At 39.2% G+C, this 19,469-nt stretch overlaps 1 protein-coding gene across 1 annotated transcript in view; it reads right to left on the bottom strand.

Moving 5' to 3' along the window:
• Positions 1 to 2,069: 2,069 nt before the first annotated feature.
• foxp3b (forkhead box P3b) overlaps positions 2,070 to 19,469 on the bottom strand; it is a 29,141-nt gene continuing 11,741 nt past the window's right edge. The window contains exons 5-16 of the mRNA XM_004570920.2: positions 15,202 to 15,314; positions 14,689 to 14,727; positions 13,665 to 13,755; positions 13,022 to 13,190; positions 7,607 to 7,699; positions 6,884 to 6,971; positions 6,401 to 6,469; positions 6,127 to 6,280; positions 5,776 to 5,852; positions 4,816 to 4,917; positions 4,483 to 4,604; positions 2,070 to 2,341 (exon numbers count right to left, since the gene is read on the bottom strand). Coding sequence (XP_004570977.1) covers positions 2,284 to 2,341; positions 4,483 to 4,604; positions 4,816 to 4,917; positions 5,776 to 5,852; positions 6,127 to 6,280; positions 6,401 to 6,469; positions 6,884 to 6,971; positions 7,607 to 7,699; positions 13,022 to 13,190; positions 13,665 to 13,755; positions 14,689 to 14,727; positions 15,202 to 15,312 — 1,173 coding nt within the window. The 5' untranslated portion in view covers positions 15,313 to 15,314 and the 3' untranslated portion in view covers positions 2,070 to 2,283. The remainder of the gene's footprint in view (positions 2,342 to 4,482; positions 4,605 to 4,815; positions 4,918 to 5,775; positions 5,853 to 6,126; positions 6,281 to 6,400; positions 6,470 to 6,883; positions 6,972 to 7,606; positions 7,700 to 13,021; positions 13,191 to 13,664; positions 13,756 to 14,688; positions 14,728 to 15,201; positions 15,315 to 19,469) is intronic.

Here is a 19,469-nt window from a genome sequence, read left to right as displayed (position 1 = left end):
TCTTTAAAAATAAAGCAGGAGCAAAACAAAGTTTGGTACTCACATTTTTATCATCAATCAAACCCATCGAAGTCCTCATCCTCTGTGTCTGAATTGAACAGCTGCGCTAAATCTCCATCAAACATGCCAGGTTCACTGTCTTCACCGTCAGAGTCACTTTCCGTGCCGTGCGGCTCCTCGGAAACGATGCCGGCTTTTGCGAAAGCTCGAACAACAGTGCCAGCAGACATGTTAGCCCAAGCATCTACAATCCATTGGCAAATTGTGGCGTAACTCGCCCGGCGCTGCCTTCCACTCTTAGTGAAACTGTGGTCTCCACCGGTCATCCATCGCTCCCAGGCCGCTCGCAGCCTTACTTTGAACGGGCGGTTCACACCGATGTCCAGCAGTTGGAGTTCCTTTGTCAGGCCTCCCGGAATGACAGCAAGCTCACAGTTCATTTCCTTCACAAGTTTTTTCACATCGGCTGTGAGATGGGCACGCATAGAGTCACAGATCAACAGCGATGGTGATGCGTGGAAAAAACCACCTGGTCTCCTTACATACACCTCCCTCAGCCAGTCTTTCATCATTTCCTCATCCATCCAGCCCTTTTCATTTGCCTTAATGATGATTTCTGCTGGAAACTTCTCTTTAGGCAAAGTCTTTCGCTTAAAAATCACCATAGGTGGCAGTTTCTGTCCATTAGCATGGCAGCCAAGCACAACAGTAAAAGAAGACTTTTCATACCCCGTTGTGCGTATCGCTACTGTGCTGGTCCCCTTCTTCTCCACAGTGTGACTCACCGGGATGTCAAAAGTGAGCGGGACCTCGTCCATGTTTGTGATGTGGCTGGGCTGGATGTTTTTGTCGCCGATGTGTTTGCTGCAGTAGGAGCGGAAGATGGCCAGCTTTTCCTTATAATCCGCTGGAAGTTGCTGCGCTACCGTAGTCCTGGTCCGGATGGAAAAATGGCACCGTTTCATAAAACGAAAGCACCAAGACGGACCTCCTTGGAAATGTTCAATGTTCATCTCTTCAGCTAGTGAAACTGCTTTTAGCCAAATGGTGACCGTCGAAATGCTTCTCCCGCTCGCTCTTTGCTCGATGATCCACCGCTCGAGTCTTTCCTCCAACTCGAGCCACCTCGCCTTATGTCCGCGGAAACTCAGCTGCGTTTTCTTGACCTGCCGGAGCTTGTTTTCCAGCTTCCTCCATTTGCGAACCATCGATTCGTTAATCTTAAATTCTCTCGCCGCTGCTCGATTTCCATGTTCCTCCGCGTAGCTGATGGCCTTCAGTTTAAACTGTGCTTCGTAAGCGTGTCTCTTTGCCATTTTCAGGGTTGTTAAAACAACGATGTCCTGCATAATGCACATACCTGTTCTTTTATACAGGTATGTGCGATTGTCCCGGTATATACGATCAAGGCCCACACTTCACCCTTTAACGTTCTCATGGTGTTCTCTACTACGTCCTCCTTACAACACATAGGGCGCACCGCGCTATAGGGCGCGCCGCACTTTTTGAAGAAAATCTAAGACTTTTAAGTGCGCCTTATGGTCGTGAAAATACGGTAATTTGAATCATTTTGGATAAGGATAAGTGTAAGATAATGGGGAATTTCAGTTTTTAACTTTATAATTTGTTTAGCATAAGATTTACAGTTAAATTGTATTTTTTCTTGCCTTATTTAATTTTTACGTACTGTTCCTTTAACATACGGTAACTGTGCACGGGGGGAGTGTTCGCGACGGGCAGTGTGGAGCTACGGGGGCTTTAACTAGCTGTGGAGAAAAGCAGTTTCTTACCGTGTTTGCAGTGTACTGGAACATTCAAATGGATCACTGTATTTCAAAACTGTGGAAATAAATGTTTGCCTGTTTGCTTTTCGACTACAAGCGGACTTTGTGGATTATGTTCAACTGCACTAAGACACGCGTACGGCCCGACTACCAGCTAGTGCTTCCGCGGTGATACAATGTAAAGAGTCTCTGCAAGAGACGTCTGAACCCTTACCTACTAATTGGAGGAAACTCATGAAACTAATTCATGAATGGATAAAATGAGAACAATGGTTTGACACCCACAAAGGTTAGATTCATTTATTTTTAGAATGAGTGAGCACAAAAACATTTGTCAGACAGGGGCACAAATATCATAATGCAATAACCTATAAATCATAATCAAGTCTTCAATCTGAACACAAACTAGATAAACTTCAAAGATTCTTCATCCTCCAGATGTTCTTCCTGCTGCTCGTTATCTGATGATATCTGGATGTGAGCAGCTCAGTGCTGGTGCTCAGGGGTTTCCAGGAGAGTAATGGGAGTAGGCTGTGAGCCACTTCACGGGGCAATCCCTAAAATCAAACACAATGTGATTCGCAAGCACAATGGAGTAACACTAACACCACCCACTCACTTTATGTTTGCCAGTAGGGATTTCTCAAACTCCCTTTTCTTTTCTATCGTCCCACTTTCTTTTTTTTTCTTTTGACTTAAATATATTTTTACACGCCTTTCCCTTAATACCTGCTCTATCTGTAGGATTTGGGATTGTTTAAGCCTTTCAAGATGGTTTACCGTCTAGTGTCTACCTCTAAGTACTTAAGTTTGTTTTCTCAGTTTTCTCTGCTTGTGCTGTGTACTGTGACGCAAGTTACAAAGTCTGGCCTGTCTAGGAAAGAAAGCTGTAGAAATGCCAACCATGCAAGCTAACAGACTTATCAACATCACAACTCTATCATTAAGTTGGAAGTGGTGTAGTACATGATGATCTTCAATCTCAAACATCAGCTGCTGTTGAACAGGTTAGATCTGCAGCAAAAGCTGCCAGTATCAATATTAGTTCTGTAATATTGAAAGCCCAGGAAGTTTCCTGGACAATTCCACATTTTGCTTCAAAGTCTAGGAAGTGGTCCAGAAAGACCACTTTCAAAGTCAAAGTGGTCTTCCTGTGTTTATCATCTGGTGTCCCCTTTTCTCTGTCTTCATGTCCGATGTGAATGTTCTTGGCTCCGTGTCAGTGTGTTTTACGTTGACCTTCATTTCCTGATTATTCGCACTTGTGTTCGTTATGTTTAGCTGTGTCGTTTTCCCCACCTGTCTGCACTTATCTATAAATCCTGACTTTGTGTAGGCAGGCCTGTCTTGGGTCTGTGTGATTATTTTGAATTCCTCACTATTGGGATTTTTTTATTGGTCTTTGCTTTTAACTCCATCAAATGCTTGATTTTGATCATGTCTGCTGGAGTCTTGCATTTTGGTCTTATCCTTACAGATCTCAACAGTTAGGACGTTTACTAAAGAATAGCTCTTTTTTTTTTTTAATTCCTCAGCAAAGCACAGAACAGAGGTCTGTAGTATAAAGCAAGATTTTGGATTATTCAGTAAATCCTAGGTGTTTTCACTTCTTATATCCACACATTAGGGCAGCACGGTGGCACGGTGGTTAGCACTGTTGCCTCACAGCAAGAAGGTCCTGAGTTCAATTCCACCATCAGGCCGGGGTCTTTCTGTGTGGAGTTTGCATGTTCTCCCCGTGTTTGCGTGGGTTCTCTCCGGGTACTCCGGCTTCCTCCCACCGTCCAAAGACATGCAGCTTGTGGGGATAGGTTAATTGGATAATCCAAATTGCCACTAGGTGTGAATGTGAGTGTGAATGGTTGTCTGTCCCTATGTGTTAGCCCTGCGACAGACTGGCGACCTGTCCAGGGTGTACCCCGCCTTTCGCCCTATGACAGCTGGGATAGGCTCCAGCGCCCCCCGCGACCCTGAAAAAGGATAAGCGGAAGCGAATGGAATGGGAAATATCCACACATTGGTATAGTAACTTGTGTAGTAGACCAAACTTGCGTGATGGGATATCTACTCCTAGGGAAAGTTTGCAGCAGTACTGAATGTTTTCTACTTGTGAATAATCAGTGTAAAATATTTGAAATTGGCCTTTTAACTCTTGCCAGATAAAAGGGCAACAAGAATTGTTTTTTTAGGATCACTCGTAATGTTCTAGGACACAGATGAAATCTCCAGACCTGCACTGCAAACCTTCCTATCCTCTTCTTTTATATATGTGTTCACACTTACAGATGATTCATTAATGAAATGGATTTGATTAGCAGCACATGGCTGCTACTTAGTTTTTTATACGCTGCTTCTGGATTTTGGCTTAGTTTTTTTAATATATATATATATATGTATCTATATAATTACATGGTGTAACATGTCATGTGTTCTTCATCTGCAGTTGTAATTATCATTTGAAGAACTGCTAATGACCCCCTGATTGTTATTATGTCCTGATGTGTTCAGGCTGTCCTTTCTCTTTACCATGTCTCTACACTGTTAAACAATGGGTTGAGTTACAAAGCTGACCACATAGCCTGATTGCTGATGTTGGGGTAAATGAAACAAGATAACAGAAAGTTATCAAGAGTTTGTTAATTTGCTTCCTATTGTACACTTCTGCTCTCCTGTGTGTTCGTGTTGAAGATTTTTATACCGCTGATACTTCTGACCCTTCCTCCTTTGGTACTCCATTTCATCGACTGTCCACACAGCTCCCTTTCCTCCCTCCACTCGCACAAAACACTTGTGAAGGCTGAGGTTGTGACGTACTGCATTCTGGAGAGAGGATACAGATACAAGGAAACAGTTCTATCAACATGGAAGCCATGCTATTAAAAACAGTACAGTATAGTGAGATGTTCTGGTTGGCACAGTTTTTCTTCTATGTTAAACTGTGCCCAAATGTTCAGTTTATTACAATAAAAAGCACTTGTATTCTGTACACAAGTAGGCATCACAATTAATATTTCATCCAAATAGTACAAACCTTCCAGGTGGCAGTATTATGTCTGAAGTAGAAGAACATGGTAGTGAACCAGTTGTAAATCTCATTCAGAGTACGTTGTTTGTCTGGAGACTCCAGGATAGACTGCAACCAGTCACACACATGGAAGGGTAAGCAGTGGCAATATTTGGCAAATTAGTCATAAATAGCTACAGTTTGCAGATAAAACCTGATTCCTACTGTAAACCTTTGAGGAAGACTTACAAAGCCTTGAGCCACCCTTCATTTTATTTATATTTGGTAGGAAAATGGGAAATAGGTAAGACATTCAAAGCTCTTCTTTGGATGTTGGCTGCCTTTTGTTCATACAAAATATCATTTTAAGCCTGTAAAAGTGTGTTGCAACTATTGATGCAACTAAAGAAATGGAAACAAACAATGATTTTGTGACAGGCTACAAATAAAGTGCCTAAAGATACAATTTTAAAGCATGAAACCTTTTTTTCCAAGGTCTTTTGTAAAGTATCTGAATATGAGGGTAAGATGGCACCGCCATTGCGTGCAATAGGTCGGCAGCCTTATGAAATTTCACCTAGTGGGACTAATAAAGGTATATCAAATCAAATCAAATGTTGCAGTGACTTGGAAAAAAACACACATCCAGAGAGTGTGTATAGAAGTGTATACTTTAGAACAGGGGTCGGCAATCTCAGTCCACGAGGGCCGGTGTCCCTGCAGGTTTTAGATCTCACCCTGGGTCAACACACCTGAATCACATGATTAGCTCATTACCAGGCCTCTGGAGAACTTCAAGACATGTTGAGAAGGTAATTTATCCATTTAAATAAGCTGTGATGGATCAAGGACACATCTAAAACCTGCAGGGACACCGGCCCTCGTGGACTGAGATTGGCGACCCCTGCTTTAGAGCCTTGAGAAATCAGGGACCAGTTCAGATCAGACCAACTTCACAAATGAAAATAAAACATTAGACAAACTCACCCATCTTATCAAGTATGCATAGGTGTAAGGAGGCCTGATGTTGTTGTATTTGTAACACTCAATACTGGGAACCAAATCTATAAAAGAACAGTGGGCGTTTCTCATCAGTTTGTCCCATCAAACACACTTCTTTGGATAATGTGCTTTTGAAACATATTTAGAGATAAAACACAACATGCAACAAATATACAGGTACTGCACATTTCAACTGTCAAATGTAATCATTTATATTAGCTAATAAGCTCTAATAGCATTTTATCTGAAAGAACATATGTTATGGTGAAAACGTAATGTGCATAAAATAGTAAAAAAGTCCATTTGTGTGTGAATCCTAGTGAATTTCACTGTTACCTGGGAGGAGATGATCAGAAGCAGTAGGTCTGTTGCCATGCTGGACCAGCTCTTCCAGATGTTTGGTGGCCCACTGTTGCACTCTGTCTCCACTGGTAACCTGAGGCTGCGGCAGGAACAGAGGAAGGCTGTATTGCCACTCAGAAGCTGCCTTCTGCATATAATGATGAAGGTGGATGTGAACAGACACAGCCATTTATTTTCTCTCCAGAAGAAAAATAAAGCAATATTTCAAGGAAATTCTTGTTTTTACTGTCTTAGCATGTAGACATACCGAGTCAGAGTATTTGTCCTCTGAGAGATGAAGTTGCATTGCAATGAGTTTCTGTTTTTCCAGAATGAGCTGAAAAAAGAGAATTCCCATATATCACTGGATTACTTCTATTTTTAGGAGTCTGGATAACCAGGTTCATGTGTCTACTCTTCATTGCTTCTGTGTTAAAATGCTTCGTCTCAGATTCATTTAGACTGATCTCATAATAACATAGTAAAATATAGAACATAACAGAAGACTTCACTATCAGAATGCTGGCTCACTTATGGTTCTAGAAGTTTCTAAAAGCAGAATAGGATGCAGAGCCCTCAGTTATCTAGCTGAAACTTCAACTTTAACTAAAATGTTCCTTTTAAGCTTATAGCTACTGCGAGATTGAGTAGGTTCGAAAGAAAAAGAAACTTGTATCTATTTTTGGACATATTTACACATGAGCATTCATACAGCATAGTGCTGCTGTAGCTTTGTTTCTCTGGGTTCTACCTGACTTTCCATGTACTGAACAATATCCTGCTGGACCCTCCATTGAGCAATACTTCTGTCACCATGTCCGTGTTCAGAATGAAGATGCCTAAAAGACAAATTGTCACAGGGTATATTCAGGGTTAATACAGGGTTTAAAAATATCCAGAGCTTCCTGCCCTTTGTAAAAAGGCCTCAAAATCGAATAATTGGTTGTGTAAAGACAAAGAAATAAAACTAGACTTTTGAAAACACAAACTACGTGAAACCAAATTTATTGTAAATAAATTTCTATAAATTTCTATAAATATAAATTTAGAAGATTGAAATCGTCCTTTTTAAAACAATGCAAATATCCAGTAGAATATCCTGGAAAATAAAACCCACACGGTCCACAGTGGGCAACTCACTGTGGGGCCCCAGTAATGGCATGACATTTCAGGCCCAATGACCCCACCATGGGCAGCCCATGGTGTGGGCTGCCAACACTAAGCACATAGGGGCCTGTTGTGGGGCCCATGCAGACCTGCAGTGAGCCCATAGTATGCCAATGCCAATCAATGAATAAATCATTGACTGTTGTTGTGAATGGGTGCTATATAAGTTGAACTGAACTGAAATGGATTGAATTAATAAATGCTACTAGTTTTGTTGTGTCCAGAAATGAGGAAATAGCCTTTTCCAACCCTGCCACGCCACACACACACAAAAAATGTATTCATTGAATTAATGCACAGTTCTTACTTCAAGAAACTAGAGAAGTCTTCAAATACTGCTTCACAGCCAGGCCATCGGCAGAGCCCACTCATGAGCAGAACACTGGTCCCCTGTGGGATGCTGGAGGAAACAGAAATGTTTCAGTGATGTGAGTGTGACAGTCAAGAGTGTAAAAACATAACGCACCAAAACCAAGACTTCCAAACCATTTTCTGCCAATCTGACTTTTGATATGAAAAGTTTTCTAACCCGTATATTCAGGATTTATGCATTGCAATGCTATGTGTTGCATAAAATATGCTAACTGCAATATGCAGATACAAAGGACTGTTGTTTTCGGAGCAGGGTATGAGCCATTTTTTTCTTAAGCTGTCCTATAGGTAAAGAAATATGAGACAGAAATAAAAGTGAGACAGACAGAACTCAAAAATGATAGCTATAAACTGACGTCTTAATATGAGGTTCAAAAAATAATTCTTGTGGACCAACTTGTTCCAAGTACTAGCAAGGGTTAGGTATCAGCATAGCCAGCTGACAGGGTGTGATGAGCAATTAGAGACAACTAATTTACTAACAAGTCTATGAACCAAATTTAAATGAAAAAAAAATTAATCGTTATTAAAGCCCTGACTTTGGTGATCACCAAATAAATATATAATTAAGTTGTTTACCAGTTTGAAAGACGGAAAAGTAATCACAAGTCATTTAAGAAATGGACACTGAAAACCTACAAAAATGAACGCTTTTTCTTTATTCATGAACATCCAGGGATGATTTGCTTTTTACTTTTTCAATCTACTCTTTCAACTGTCCTAAAATGCTGTGAATATTTTAAAAATTACAAACTTTGTAGCCAGGGTTATAAAGATCGGCCATATCTATTGGAACTGAAAACAAAATAATATAAATTAGAATCATGATTATTGAAAAAATAGCTGTTACATAATGAGAGTTAAAGACCAGGCTCCACCCACTAAAATTAGATAAAAATTTACAACAACTCTTATGCTACATCTAAAACATGAAATATAATGTCAGTCACAAGAGATCACATGTTTGTCTTGGTGTAATATGAACCACCAGCTCAACTTACCTCCAGTCTTTGGGCTCATTTTCACCACAGCCAAGTGCTCATTTTAGTGAACCAAAAGTCTATTTTTTTAATGTGCTGGCTTTTCATCAACATACACTACCAGTCAGAAGTTTTAGAACACCCCAATTTTTCAGTTTTTATTGAAAATTATGCAGTTTAATGTCTCATTGCACTCTGAAATGAAAACATAGTACAAAAAAGCAATTACAGCCAAAATCAATTTATAGACCAAAATGTATTCTAAACTTTTGACTCATCAAAGTAGCACCTGATATAACAACTGAACACAGCCTTGGCATTCTTTCTACAATAGAAATCGAATATTCTCCCATATCTGTAGCAGAAGTTCCCATAAACGTGGACCTTGTAGGTTGCTTTGCTTTCACTCTTCTGTCCAGTTCATCCCAAACCAGCTCAATGGGGTTTAAGTCTGGAGACTGTGCTGGACTCCATGTTTTCAAGCTCACCACCTTGTTCTTTGTTCCTGAGGTAGTTCTGGCACAGCGTGGACTTATGTTTTGGTCATTATCTTGCTGTAGGATGAATCCCTGACCAACTAGGTGCATACCAGAGGGTCCTGCATGGTGCTGCACAATGCTGTGGTTTTGGTTCAGGGAGCCTCTCACTCTGTACAAGTCACCGACCCTGGATCCAGTAAAACAGCCCCAGACCATCATCTCACTGTGGACCCATCCTTTTACCTACTCAACGGTGTACAAAGATCCTGTGTGATGAACCGAAGATTTCAAATGTGGATCCATCAGTCCATAATACCTTCTTCCAGTCTTCAGTAGTCCAATGGTGGTGTTTCATGTCCCAGCCAAGCCTCTTTGTCTTATTCTGACGTCTGGCATTCTTGCTGCAACTCGTCCTGTCAAACCTGCAGCTCAAAGTCTTCTCTTCACAGCTGAAACTGAGACTTTCTTACTACGACCACTATTAAGCTGTGCTTGAAGCTGTTGTCCTGTCAGCCGCCTATCACACAGCTGAGAACTCTCAGCTCTCTCTGTTAACTTGTCTTCTGATTCAGTCGTGTCTTTGGGTCTGCAGACCTCTTCCTGTCAAAGTTTCTGAGCCTTTGGATGTTGAAGGAAACTGTACTCACTGACACCTTGACTTTGCAGTTTCTCTGTAGGACAGGCCGACATTTATAAGTGTTGTGATGGTCTGTCTCTCTTCCATTGTTAATCACCTTTTTCCTCACCATTTTTGCAGCATCACACTACTTTCTGCAGTACAATACTGTTCAACTGATGCTGACCAACACTTCTTTTATGCAGACAGAGGGGGTTGGAAGTAATCCAGAAAAGCTGGAACACCTGTAGGAATTAGTAGCACCAGCTTTCAAGGCTTGATCAAGCTCCATTTTTGCAGAAGAGCTTTAAATTGTTAATACATTTTGTGTTCCCTGAAAAAGACCTTTTGCATAATTCAGATGTTAATTTTTCAGTTTAGGGTAACCTTACTTTTTTTTTTTTTTTTTTTACCTCTGGCAGTTCACCAGCTTTGTATCATTTCAAACTATTCATTGTACTTGAATGACTTGAACTACAACAAATAACTGGAAAAATTGGGGTGTTCTAAAACCTTTGACAGGTAGTGTATGTGATTTTGATTTTATGATGTAAAATCATGCTACAACAGCTGCCGTAGGCTCCTGCTCCCTGTGACCCATAAACTGGATAAGCAGAAGAAGATGGATGGATAACAACAACTGTGCATGATTGCTGTGCAAGTGGTACCCCGCTCACTCTCAGACCTGGGGTATGAGATACTGTTGATTTGTCAAATAATGGGACAATTCCACAGCTTCTACAACCACCTTTAGCAGTAGTAACTTGCAGTAACTGAGTAATTGTTTTCTGTACGACTTTAACAGTCTCTCACATTATTATAGAAAATTGAGCTTATTCACAGTTTTATTTATCTATGAACCCAGAATCAGTTAGTTAAACAATAGTCAAGTTGTAAAGACATAAAGGCCTAGATGACCTCTAATTTTTTATTTCTAAATTAAGACAAACTGAAGTTATTGTACTCGGACCTAGAAGTCTCCAGTCTTCCTGGAAGACAGCGAATCATCTTAGAGTTATTTTTGATCATGATATGCCTTTCGATATGAACACTAAACAAAGATCTAGAATCTTTGTTTAACAAAGCAGACAAAGTAAAACTAAAAAGCTGGTTCACACATTTGTTACTTCTAGGCTGGACTACTGTAGTTCCCTGTTATTAAAGCTCACTGAAAAACCTTTGATCTAAATTGCTGCAGAAAAAGTGCTGACAGGAACTAAAGAGAGCATACAGCAGGTAAAGTAAGTACTGAACACTTCACAAAATATTTTCTGAAGGTGCTGTTGAGATGACATTCTCACCAGATGTCAGTAACAACCATTCCAAAAACATGCAATGAAATAAAACCATATGTCAGTAGATGTCCATAAATGAAGACATATGTAATAATAAGAAATGAAACATGAGTATGAAACACAGTGAAATGTATTTAATACTTCATAGAAGAGCTTTTTTTTTCAAGAGTGATTTTGGGCCATTCTTCCACACCAACAGTCTTTAAATCCTGATGGTTACGTCTATGAGCTTTAGTTGTTTCCATTTGGATTCAGGTCAGGTGACTGACTGGGCCATTTTAGCAGCTTTATTTTCTTTGGTTGAAACCAATTGACAGCTTCCTTGGCTGTGTGTTTGGGATCACTGTCTTGCTGAAATGTCCACCCTTGCTTCATCTTCATCATCCTGGTAAATCGCAGCAGATTTTTGTCAAGTTTACCTCTATATATTTTTCTTTGAATTATATGAAGTGTGCCAGTGCTAAATGCAGAAAAATAGCCCCACCCCATGATGTTCCCACAGCCAAGCTTCATTGTTAGTATGGTGTTTTTGGGGAGCTTTTCAGTGCGTTTTGACCTGCAGACATTGCATGTATTATTATTATTATTATCATTATTATTATTATTATTATTATTAAACAGTAGCAGTGACAGTCAGCAGTGGTGAGCATGCACACATGGCATACGGCCATGGCAGTTGAGTGCATTACTTATTGTTTTCTTTGAAACAATAGTACCTGCTGATTCTCTTGCACAACTCTGCTGATAACTCTTTTCACTCCTCTGTCTGAAATCTTGCAGGAAGCACTTGTTTGTGGCCAGTTTATGATGAATGATGTTCTTTTCACTCCTGAATTATGGCCCCACAGTGCTCACTTGAACCTTCAGTAGTTTAGAAATTCTTCAGTAGTCAGTGGTACATATGCTGCAACAATGTAGTTGTGAAGCTCATTGGTTTTACCCATCATGAGATGTTTCTTGTATGACACCTTGGTAATAAGACACCTTTTTATAGGCCATCATTTGGGGCCGAACCAGCGCTGATATAAATTTGTAGTGGCTCATTACTAATTACTCATAGATTTCAGCTGATGTCATTCCATACTGTTTTCTTCATGTGTTCAATACTTTTTTCTTTTTTGTCATTTCTCATTATTACACATAAGTTAATTTAATTACATCTATTGTTCAATTTGCATGTGTGGATTGGATGGATTGTTACCAACATCTGGTGAGAATTTTATGTCAATAGCACCTTAAGAAATATACTTACTTAGAAAATTGGTGAATTGTGTTCAATACTTGTTTTACACATTGTATGTTTCTTATACTGGCTTCTCTTCACTGGCTCTCTATTAAATCAAAAATCAAATTTAAAATCCTTCCTCCTTACATACAATAATAATCATGCCCCATCTTATCTTACAGTAGAGCATGCTGCTCTCAGACTGCAGGCTTACCTGTGTGTATTTAACAGTAGAATGGGAGCCTTCAGCTTCCAGGCCCCTCTTCTGTGGAACCAGCTCCCAATTTGGATTTAAGAGACAGACAGCCTCTCTGCTTTTAAGATTAGGCTTAAAAGTAGCTTTTTTGAAGCTTACAGTTAAGGCTGGATTAGGTAAATTTAGTCGCCTGCAGCTGGGGGACACTCACCTTTTTCCACTATACACCACTACTGCATGTCATGAAATTTTGTCTTCTTTTTCCCATCGTTGATTTCCTGACCTGTCTCTCTATGCTTCCCTGGTCTCTTTTCTTTCTCCTTACCCCAACTGGTTGCAGCAGATGGCTGCCTCTTCCTGAGCCTGCTCCTGCTAGAAATTTCTTCCTGTTAAAGGCGAATTTTTCTATCCCTTTATTGTAAAATACTACCCATGGGTAACTGTCGGATAGTTGGAGTTTTCTCTCTTAAATTGTAGGGTCTTTATTTTTACAGTCTAAAGCATCTTTGAGATTTGGCACAATGTAAATAAAATTGAACTGAACTGAATTAATTGTTACCCGTCATGAAGCCGGGCCTCAAGAGAGGTCTGCTTTTGAATGTCTCCCCTCCTCAAGGAGAGGAAATGATGGCTCGATGTGGGAGAAGAGCCCATGTGAGGTGAAGGTTCCTGAAGAATATGGCATGCATCCACCTCTTCCTTGCAAATGGAGACTGCTGCACTGCTTTCTGGATGCAGCAGGGGAAGAAAAGATTGATGTAGATTCTTGCCATACAAAGTGAAACCTAATACTATATGCTACTGGTGCTACACTACCTAACTGGTATATTACTATACTAAAAAAAATTCTTAAGACCTAAAATAGAGCACCAGCATCTTACACTCAGCAAATCATAGAATTAACACATGTGTCACAATGTCATAACAAGCACAGGAAAAAAAATCCTACACTTAATTAAAAAAATTAGCATATAACACTTGTAAACAAACAAACAGACAAAAATATCCTTAGTTTCAGTATTTCATATGTTGTTTTTTTGTTAAATATGGAGCTTATAAGTTCTGCATTTTTAATACATTCTGTATTTGTCTCTATAAGTTTATCTTTTACTTTAGAGAACGATTGTAAGACGATTTGCATGCATCAAATGCAAATCGTCTTCTCCTAAAGTAAAGCAAAAGACATTTAAATATCTGTATACCACGTCGTTGCCTGTAAGCGACTGGAGAAACGTGACGCAGAACTGATGGTCTCTGCTGCTTCTGTCTAATGCCTTCCATACTGCTCCAGCACTGGAAAGAAAAAAGTATTGATATTGTTTTGGCTGTAACATAATACAGTTTCCTTTTAATCGCTAGGCCTCATTCAAAAACATTTTTTATTTGTTTGGGGGTTTTTTTTTCATTTTTTAGGAAGAAGTGATGTTTAACATTTGATAGTTTACTAACAAATATTTGTAACAAACTGTTTGCCATTTGTTTCTGTGAATTATAGCGAATGACTAATATCCTGCATACACTACAATGGGGCAAAAAAGTATTTAGTCAGCCACCGATTGTGCAAGTTCCCCCACCTAAAATGATGACAGAGGTCAGTAATTTGCACCAGAGGTACACTTCAACTGTGAGAGACAGAATGTGAAAAAAAAAAAATCCATGAATCCACATGGTAGGATTTGTAAAGAATTTATTCGTAAATCAGGGTGGAAAATAAGTATTTGGTCACCTCAAACAAGGAAAATCTCATTTTCTGTAATTTCCCTGACCAGCATGGAAGGGCAGTATGCAGCAGGGCGTGAAGTCTGCAACTAGATTAGGCCCAAGCACCCCTGTAGCCTCATCAGCTGATTTTAAATCATCAGTTTTTTGAGGTTTCCCTACTTTCCTTGATGACTGGGTGCCATCACTTTGCTTCATCTCAGCTAACTAGACTCGCTGAACCTGATTTGTTGGATTGTGCTGCTGTTGGTGGCTTCTGGAATTATCTGAGAAATCATAGAGCTTCCTTTTTTGGTAATTTTACAAACTGTCTAAGAAGACAGTCTTTCAACTTTACTGACTGAAATTTGTGTGTATTATTATAAATGTTAGTTAGCACTACAGTGCTTAATAAATTCATTAGACCACCTGTCATAAAAACAAGAAAACACAAATAGTAATTTGTCAGAAATGAGTTTAAACTAAAAATTATTCTTATTTATTAGGCAAATAACAAACTCAACTCACAGTTTTAGATCCAAATTTGAGCCGGCACTCTGGACTTGCCTGAGATGTCAGAAATTAATCATACATGTGCATTAACATTTTTTCTGCTTTTTTCTGAAAGTTCATGCGACAATAATTTAAAAATAATTATGATAAAGAAACATATAACTTTTTAAAATAAACATTATCTAACATTATATCCAGTGTATACAGTTTAACCAACTACTACAGCTCCCAACTGGAACATAAAAAACGCAGATTTTTGATAATAATAAAACATCATTAAACTTTCTCTTGTTTATTTTAAGCTTATTTTCACAGACACTATAATAATAGATTTCATAAATCCTTCTTTCCAAAAAGCTTTGACGCTGTGCAGAATTTAAACACTGACACAAGACAAATCACATTTCCTAGTTTCAAAGTTTGAAATGTCATCTTTGTATTGTTTATGTTACGTAGGCTTTAAATGTTTAGTAACTGAAGTTACTGAAACAAGTTTATTCCAATTAAGTGATGTTATTTGTTACATACCTGACTTCCTGACACAGACATGGGTGGCTCTTCCATCTGTTTGATGCTATCAAGTTGGCGTTCGACTTTTTGTTGTCCAAATTTCATGTACTCATCAGAAGTCTCTGGCATTTCTTAAGACACAGAAGACACATTAATGCCTCACTAGAAAGACTTAGAAAACCACATTTTATCATGGAAGTTTTGTCATTTTCTCTACTCCATGAGGGTAGATTCAAACGCTACAAATAAGTAAAGTGTGTTACAAAATGTTCCTTTAATTTAATATATCTGGGAGACATACTGACATATAAACAAACTCTGGCTATTATCTGTAGAATTAACACATAATAACAGTGAAAGAAAACTGCAGCTCTGAACAAGTTTTAAATCACTGCACTCCCATTGTTAAATATTAGGTGTGGATTCTTTTCTTTAGTTGCAAGCATCCTAATAAGATGCTAAGAAGCTGGTTTTAGTTTAAATTGTTTGAGTGATCAAAGATTCAAAGTGCTTGGAACTTCTTCAGTACTCAAAGAACTCAAACCACCAAAGTTTTTTAATAGCTATGTAAAACACTATTTATTATTTAATCATTTTTAGAATGTGACATGATTCTAACGGCAGTCATATGACTTACACCATTCTGGCTTGGGCAATTCCCAGCTTAACAAGTTCTGCAACAAATGTTGGGGAACCAGGTCATATTAATGAAAATAGACTACTGGAATAAGAAACACTGACAAGGACAGAGAACATGGAATTGATGGAGTGCTACTATAAGGACTGTTCACAACAGGAGAGGTTACACGCAAAGCATATAGGAACTTTGGATGAGCAGAATACCAACGTCCACACTGATCAAGAAGCACGTGGAAGGTGAGTGCTATAACATCAACAAAGGAAATATAATATCAACACTAGAAATACAAAGACTACAGCAAAGTGGGAACAATACTGAGCAGTATGGCTGTTTGGTTGAAACAAGATCACTACACAACCAATGATAAGCCTTGCTCATCTCAATGAGAAAGTTCCTAGAGGACAGGAAATCAGCCAATTACACATCTATATACTCAGCTGGATCAGCAGCATCAGGAGACAGATGCCCATGATGTCAAAAGATGAGCACCATTTCCACAGAGGCAGGAGTCACCCCAAGCTAACAGGACCCACGTTTCAGACTGTGCAAAGGTGCCCTGGAGACTTTTTAGCACACAGCAGTGGGACAGGTCTGGACTGGGACAGAAAAATTGGCTCTGATATTTTTGGTGCAGGAGGCCTACAGCCGATTGTCCAGTTTAATATGTGCACATATTTGTGAAATTCTTCAAAGCAATAGTAAAGATGAGTAGCACAAGCAAAAATGTGAAATAGAAGAGAATAAGTAGGTCAAAGTAGCAAAACAGGCAGTAATGAAAATGAATGAATGAAGATTATGCTGCTCTCACCTCTAAATTTAACAAATCAAACTCCCAAACAAAGGGTTGCTCCTGTGTGTGGGCATTTTTACAAGCAGCCAGCTGAGCACATCCAGCAAGAGGATTACCTCAATGTGACTTCAACTTCCAGAGGGAAAGCCTCTGATGTCTGCCTGTGCTTATGCACCCCAAAGCAGTTCAGAATACCTTTGGAGTCTTTGTGTCAGATCTTGGAATGGGTTTAGGATAGGGAATTTACCTCAGAAGTTAGGTAGGTATTGTGTTGCAGCAGCCCATTAAATATAAAATACAAAAATGACACCTCGATAAATCAAAATATGATATGATACACTAAGAAGCTTAAATATCAAATTATTGTAGGAGCAGTGGGATGAGTTGGTAAAGAGTTCCTGTATCAGTCACTGACTTTGTTATATGAGGTCTTATATCTTTGACACTCAGCTAAAGAGAGGAGCAGAACTTTCAACTGAGTTGCATCCAACTGGCAGGCACAGCTGCCAGTCAGACCTGTAAAGCAGTGAGGTCTGACAGAGTCCCCTGTCCATACGGTCTTTAACTCTGACATTCAGAAGAATTTCACCTGTATCTCAGGCGAGTGTTGGAAGTCTGCAACTTCCTTGCTGGAGGAAGTACAACCTAAAGAATTGTGGGAAGCCACGTCAGTTAAACTGAAAAAGGTCACTGGGATAGGTAAGAAATTCCCTTGTGAAAAGGAGCCACATTTGGATGAGAGTCATCCCAAGTTACCAAACGCTCTGGATACTCTGGAGCTTATTTAGTGGGCATGCCTCTTCAGTGTTTTGTGGAGGTGCAGACTGGAGCCCTGGTTGGTTCTGATAGTCAAGAAGAATACCAAATTAGAGGTATCACGGCCACTTAATCATCCACTTACATACTTCTATAATCAAAGTGAGAGCTGTGCCCTCATGCTTGGCACAAAATCAACCATATTTTCAGTGGGTACTGGACTCTCCCATGGTTGTCCCTTGTCTCTAGTCTGTGACATTCATGCACAGGAGGGAACTCCATAGCGCTCCTACCATTTGTGAGTCTTGTGCTTATTTATGGCTTCTAATTTTGTTGAACATCTGATGTTTAACGACATCAGATGTTCAACAAAATTAGATTTACAGATTTACACATCAGATTTACAGATTTACAGGCTCTGCCAGTCTTGTATTTTCAGAGACACATGCCACAGTCTCTTCCCCCATTGACAGACTCCAATGTCTTAGACTACAGATATCTCTTTTGTTCTAAAGCTCCACTGTGAGGTGAAGAGTCATTTTAACCAAAACTGCTGCATGTAAAGAACTGTATCAGATAAAATACTCAGACCAGCCATCAGGCATCAACAACCAGGCTGCTTTCAATCAGATTTCATTCAGACTGAACTTCACTAGACTGTCTTGAACATGACTACATGCCGAAATGCTTTGAATTTCTGAGATAGTTTGATACATTTAGTTTTACAAGTATCATTTACATATCTTGAGTAACCACAGTCAAAAGTCAGTAGGGTTTTGATAAAAGTTTAAAAAAAAATTAATTATAGCAATCCTCAAAAAAGCTAAGCTACTTCATGAGTAAGTTCCATTTTTATTAGACTTGATTTTGAAGAGAAAAATGTCAGACCTCTGGTAGAGGACATGAGACGACTTTAGGAGGACCTACACATAAACACACTGTGTGTACGTGCCTGTGCTCAGTTATATTTAACAGAGACTGTTAAAAATAATGAAGTTAAATTCAATTAATAATATTACAACAAATCCTGTCTCAAGGTTATTCAACTTTTTGCTAAAAACCCTGGAATAAACAAGTCAGAGTAAAAGATTGCTGACAATCTTCCTACTTGGACAATACTTCAGGGATTTTGACAGTTTGTATCATTTTGTGGCACCCTTTCTGCCTCAAAATGATACATTTTTATTGTATTTCTACCTTTTGCTTCTGCATTAAGTAGGAACACATAGAAAAGCAAAGAAGTTTGAATGTAATCTCAGAAGCGTGTGATTGTGTGAAAAGTCTCCAGGCAATGAGAATCAAGCATTTAATACAGCCATGAACACATTAAAGGCTCAAGTATGTAAAGTCTTTCCTGCAGCAGGCTGTGGTTGTTCGCAGGTGCTCTCTCTCTCGCTCTCTCTCTCTCTCTCTTTCACACACACACACACACACACACACACACACACACACACACACACACACACACACACACACACAGATAGCATCAACAAAGAAGTCTACAGAACGAGTGGGAAGCTGTTCTACTTTCATGCTGCATGGTGACATATCACCTGCAAGCAATGGGACCTGCTTTTTTCAAATCAGACAATATTTTTCCTGGAGCAGCACTTCACTACGTGATACTCAGCAAATGTCTGAATGTTTTTTTTTTTAAAAACTGTTTCAAATCAATGTTGAAAAATACTGTCATTCATTTCACCCTTTGTTTATTTAATTTAAACCTTTTTAAAGTCCGTAGCTTGGTTACATGGTCATGGTTACAATAACACACACCTGGAAATATTGAATATTGGTCTACCCTTTAAAGTTCAGTGTTGATGGTTTTCACCCCCTCTTTCTTGTTATTTTCTGTCAACTCTAGAATTGATTTTTTTGCCTCTTGTGTGAACAGCCAACATATCTGGCTTTTGTGTGTTATATCACTATGCCCTATAGCTGAATGTGTATACAAATCTGGTAAGTGGAGAAATACACAGAACCACTGACAGTTCTGTGTCAGCGTTTCTGTGTGAAAGTGAGTCCATCACCATAACCTCTGTAAACAGCATTAAATAGACGGGTACAGAAGTTGTTATGGAACTGTACTTCATCTGGTTT

Source organism: Maylandia zebra, linkage group LG20 (genome assembly GCF_041146795.1).
Source record: "Maylandia zebra isolate NMK-2024a linkage group LG20, Mzebra_GT3a, whole genome shotgun sequence".
Classification (NCBI taxonomy): domain Eukaryota; kingdom Metazoa; phylum Chordata; class Actinopteri; order Cichliformes; family Cichlidae; genus Maylandia; species Maylandia zebra.
Note: the sequence above shows the minus strand (reverse complement) of the source record. Positions and strands in the feature narration are given on the sequence as shown.